Genomic DNA, 5,278 nt, shown 5'->3' with positions numbered 1-5,278 from the left:
GCCCCAGCACAGCCCCCCATCCCGCACCGCACCCCGCACCGCACAGCCCCAGCACAGCCCCGCATCCCGTTCCGCGAAGGCTGCGCGGCGGGGCCGGCAGGGGGCGCTGCAGCCCCGCGGATGAGCCCCCGCAGCGCCCGAACCCCCGCACCGGTCCCGGGATGAGCCCCCGCACCGGCCCCGGGACACTGCCACCGCCCCCGCCCCCGCACTGAGCCCCTGCGCCAGCCCCAGGGCCCTGCGCCACCCTGGGACACTGTCACCACTCTGGGACACTGCCATCCCCCAGCCCTGACACCCCGCACCAGCCCCGGGGCTCTGAGCCCACCGTCCCCAGCGCCCTGACAGTACCCCTGGACACTGTCGCTATGCCCAGTGCCCTGCCAACACCACGCCCAGGGCTCTGCCATCATCCCCCCACTGCCCTGCCACTGCTCCGGGACTCCACCACCACCCCCCACCATCAGCCTGGGGCTCTGCCGTCACCCAGCTCCTGCCACCACCTCTGATCACTGCCACCATCCCTGGTCACAGCCACCACCCTGGGGCTCTGCCACCACCCCTGGAGCTCTGTCCTGACTGCCAGCCCCTGCCACTGCCCCCCAGACATTGCCACCACCCTGTCCCCGTGCAGGGCGGGAGGGTAGCGGGCCGGTGGCCCCTACCTGGTGGCGATGAGGGGGTAGCTGTGCGTGGGCTTGCCCAGGGCATCCCGGCTCTGGGGCAGGCTGCCGTACAGCAGCAGCTCCTTCTCCGTGAGGACGGCCAGGAGGTTCCTGGTGCCGGCGCTGGGGAGCTGCAAAGCGACTGGGTCAGGGCCACCGGCATCGTGGTGGCACGGGGTGGTTTCCGGGGGTGTGGAGGGGGTTACCTGCTCGGTCAGCCAGCCCACGTGCTTGACATCCCGCCCGGCCGCCGTGCCCGCGGCCGCCAGCTGTGCCCGCAGCTCCTCCTTCACCCGCGGCAGCAGCGCGCCCGCGTTGGCCTGGATGGCGCCGAGCCAGGACTGCGCCGTGGCCTCGTCCTTCGCCCGCAGGAAGAGGGCGACGCGCCCGTCCGCAGAGCACACCTCCAGGTACCTGCAGGGACACGGCCCCGCTGGGTCCCCGCCGCCCCCCCAACCCCGGGCACCGCGGTGGCATCGCCACCCTCCCCGGTCCCCCGCGCTGACCTGTGCTCCGGGTCGGTGGGGAGGCACTTGCGGGACACGTAGCACATCTTCAGCGGCACCGTGCGGCCCTCTCGGAGTTCCCGAGGGGGCAGGACAGGGGAGGATCGTTTCTGCGGGGCGCCAGGAGACGGGTCCCAGCTCACCGTGGCCCCCGCGGGGTTGTTCTTGAAGTAAGGGGAGATCTCCTTCATATACTTCACTGGAAGAGAGGCAGCACCCGTCTGAGGGCACGGCACAGGCCAGTGTCATCCTGCCCCTCTGAAACCCCTGCACCCTCCCGTCACTGGAGCTTGTGTCCCCTCCATTACCTCCAGAGATGTCACCCGTGGGTGCTGTGGGTCCTATGCCCTGCACCCCTGTGGAGGATGAGGTCACACCAGAGGGGGACACAGAATCACAGAATGGTTTGGGTTGGAAAGGACCTTAAAGATCACATTGCTTCACTCCCTGCCAAGGGCAGGGATACCTTCCACTATCCTAGGTAGCTGCAAGCCCCATCCACCCTGGCCTTGAACACTTCCAGGGATGGGGCAGCCACAGATCCTCTGTGCAATCTGTGCCAGGGCCTCACCACCCCCATATGACACCTAGGACCTTCCCAGTACCTGTGCCCCACCATCCCAGCACAGGAAGCCCCCTCAAGAGGGATAAAAATGGCCTGTGCCCTTTTTTTTTCTTCCCTTTAACCCAGATCAGTTCACAGATTTAAGCCTGATCAGGCCCCCAGGGCAGCACACACAGGCAGGGGTGGGGAATGGGAAAGAGTCCCAGGCCAAAATTACACGGTCCAAACTGTGCTGGTACAGCCAGTCCTGCTGCCAACTGAGTAACAGCTCTCAAATACCCTGGCCTGGCCCCAGAAAAAGCCACAGAGTGCGTGCTCAGAGCTCAGCCCTGCCCCATGAGCTTCAAACCAGGGACAAGAAATCAGCTTTCAGTCCCCAGCGAGCCTGGCTCCGGAGCCAGAGCCCTCAGAGCCACGCTGGGATGGCAGCCGGTTCCTGAGGTTTAAGGGGAGGGGGAGATGAAAGGCACCACAAATTGATGGGGCCCCACAGCTACATCCTGAGAATGAGTTCGGCAACGCTGGCCAAAAAAACTTTGGCTGAGCAGGCGGGATGCCGGTCCTGGTCCAGCCCTGGGGGAACATGGAACCAGCTAAGTGGCCCCAGGGAAAGGGCTTCCCTTTGGAGGTGCTCAGGGAAAACAGCACGGGGCAGACACGTGCCTGCTGCCACGTCCCCAGCCGTCCCTGCTGGTCCCACTCCAGCTCCAAGTCAGCAGAGTGGGTGGCAGGAGTGGGGACACGAGCTTGGCTTTGCAGCCAACACTTGTAGGTGGCCGGATGGGCCCAGCTCCAATCGCTGCAGCCAAGCCACGGCAGCCCGAGGTGCCAGAAAGGAGCCCTTTTCCCACCGGGAGAGAGTCTGCACGCAGAGCCCTCCACCCCCAAACTCCACCTGCCCACCACCACCCACCTTCCACCCATCTTCCCCAGGGAAGCACCAAGCCTGACAGCTCAAGAAGCATTTGGACAACGCTCCCAGGCACGTGGTGGGGTTGTTGGGGTGTCCTGTGCAGGGCCAGGAGTTGGACTCGATGATCTCTGTGGGTCCTTTCCAACTCAGAACAGCCATTCTGTGACCTTCCCCTTCATTCCCATCCCAGTGAGCTCCCTCAAATCTCTAAACCCCGACGCCCCGCGGGCGCTGCGGGGAGGCAGAGCCCCGCAGGACACAGCTATAAAAGGCCACGCTGCTGTGACACGTGGGCCGGGCCAGCCCGCGGTGGCCCCGGGGCCAAGGCGGCGGCGCGGGGGCCACCAGCCCCGTGTCCTGCTCCTCCTCCCGCTATAAATAGGCACTGCATTCCCGCAGGCATCCCAGCCACGCCGGATCCTGCCCCAGCCATTAATCTTGGCAGCGGGGACCTGCCATTATGCCGGTGCCTGGGAACTAATTGGAGTTCAGAAAGATATCATTCAGCTGCTGAAACCCGAGCGCCGTCCCCGCGCCAGCCCCTGGCTCCCCGGGCAGGCGGGGGGACGTCACCGGCACTCGCTGGGACACGGTGGGGTCACCTCCCGATGGAGCCACGGAGGGGAGGAGCAGCGCCCAGCCCAGGATGGGGCACAGGGAATTAGGGAATGGCCAGAATGCGTGTGGCTCTGGTACGTGGCTTTAAGGAAGATTTAAGGCCAAGGAGGATCAACAGGTTCCCAGAGCGCTGGTGGGTCCTGAGCCAGCATGGAGAGCTGGAAGCTGTGGTAGTCTCTGGACTCACAATCCCATGGGAGCTGCTGTCTCCTCCAGTGACCCCAGCATTGGCTTTATAGCAGGTGACTTACACTTCTGCCATTCCTTCACTGCAGCTGGTATTGAATGGATCAATTAATTACCTCCATCTCATTAAAGCACACAACTCAGACCATATTACGTATCACCTTTGCTGCCAGTGACTGTAATTCCTGAATTATTTCTTCCCTCTAACTAACACTGCTGGAGCTCCTGCCTGCTCCTTGTTTGTTAGCCTGCACCCTCCAAAATCCACTTGGCAGAAACACTGCCTCACTGCTGTTGACTTAAAGCCACCTTCAGCAGGCACACAGCCCTGGGTGGCTGCTGGGCTAACCCCTGCAGCCTCCCAAGCCATGTGGGCTCTCCACTTCCCAGGAGAGACAGCCTGTCCCACTGATCCTCTCCAGGATGGAGGAAACAGGACAAATAAAGCCTGCTCAGGGCTTTGCACTGAAGAATGCTTTCTTTTAGGATTTTTTGGGGACAGCAGAAGTCTCTGGGCTCATGGCCACCTGTGCCAGGATGGTGCCTCTGCAGGGGGCTGGTGGCACAGGGGCATTGCCAGAGCATCACATGTGCCCTGAACCCTGCAGCGTGTTGCAGCAGGGACATGGTAAACCAAAGGCCCCCTGTCTGCCCTGTGTGTTGCAGTTGGGTTTTTTTCTCCTCAACAAGCCAGAAAGGGCAGGAACTATCAAAATTCCTTGGTTTTACCTCTTGGCTACAAATTGTCCTTCTCCTCCTAAGGATGGAGAATCATCACAAACCAAACACTCCTGCACCCTCAATCCTGAGCCTGCATGATGTGCCCCACACACCTCCCATGGCTCAGCATGACCAAAACCAAGCTCCTGATCCCAGAGAGCTTCACTGAGGAGCCACAAAACCTCCTCCTGGCAGGGAAACAGTCCCAGCCACATGGACACCCAAGTTCAAGAGAACCCTCCTGCTGCCTGGGCCATGAGCCTGCTGCTGCCACACTCTGCTCCAGCCCAGAGATCATGGCATGGATTCAGCAGAGAGGCTCCAGGCTGCAATGCCCATCAGGGGTAGGATGGGTACTGCCGTTTCTCCTGCCAAAACCTTCCCAGCAGCATCTACACAGCCCAGCCAGTCACCTGTACTGGTGGCCATCACATCAGGAAGCCTTCCAGGGAGGTCCTGGAGATCCAGGGAAAGCAAAGCTTCAGAGCAGCGAGGTGTGGAGGAGGGAGGAGGATGTGGATCCTCATCCTCTCTCTACACCATCTCCAGGGCAGGTCCAAAGCCTCTGTTTCTGCCTGGGTTCCATCCCGTGGTTATGGCAATCAGCCTGATGGAGCTGGGCATCCCCAGCCCCACTCTCTCCTGGCACCCTTTTGTTTTTCTGAATTTCAGGCTTCCAGGCTATTTCTTGGCCAAGCAAGTCTTGGAGAGCTGCAACTGCCCCAGGAGCATCCCTGTGGCCAACAAGCCCTGAGCTGCCACAGATCTGAGATGCCCAAGGCTGCCCCAGCTACTCCTCCCCACCGCTCCCAGTTCTCCCCCCGTGACAAATACAGCACAGGGGCCTCACCAGGAAAACCACTCCTTGTCACCAAAGCCCTTCCCAGGGCAGCTGGAAGGATATTTATCAGCCTTTCCCCTGCCATGGAAAATCTCTGGATTCCAAGCAATGAAAATAAAATCAAAAAAAAAAAAAAAAAAAAAAAAAAAAAAAAAAAAAAAAAAAAAAAAAAAAAAAAAAAAAAAAAAAAAAAAAAAAAAAAAAAAAAAAAAAAAAAAAAAAAAAAAAAAAAAAAAAAAAAAAAAAAAAAAAAAAAAAAAAAAA

The 5,278-nt window shown here is 60.1% G+C and overlaps 1 protein-coding gene across 1 annotated transcript; it reads right to left on the bottom strand.

The window, feature by feature from the left end:
* Positions 1–646: 646 nt before the first annotated feature.
* Positions 647–1,527, bottom strand: LOC114073583 (alpha-1-syntrophin-like; the record flags this gene model as incomplete). Its single annotated transcript, XM_027911313.1, has 4 exons — positions 647–796; positions 872–1,079; positions 1,172–1,370; positions 1,480–1,527. Coding segments are annotated over 4 exons (590 nt in total), but the record flags the coding sequence as incomplete, so codon positions are not given.
* Between the last annotated feature and the right edge of the window lie 3,751 nt (positions 1,528–5,278).

Source organism: Empidonax traillii, unplaced genomic scaffold (assembly GCF_003031625.1).
Source record: "Empidonax traillii isolate 1590-97213 ecotype Southwest subspecies unplaced genomic scaffold, ASM303162v1 scaffold7173:size5278, whole genome shotgun sequence".
Classification (NCBI taxonomy): domain Eukaryota; kingdom Metazoa; phylum Chordata; class Aves; order Passeriformes; family Tyrannidae; genus Empidonax; species Empidonax traillii.
The sequence above is the reverse complement of the archived record's forward strand: the minus strand, read 5'-3'. Positions and strand labels throughout refer to the sequence as shown.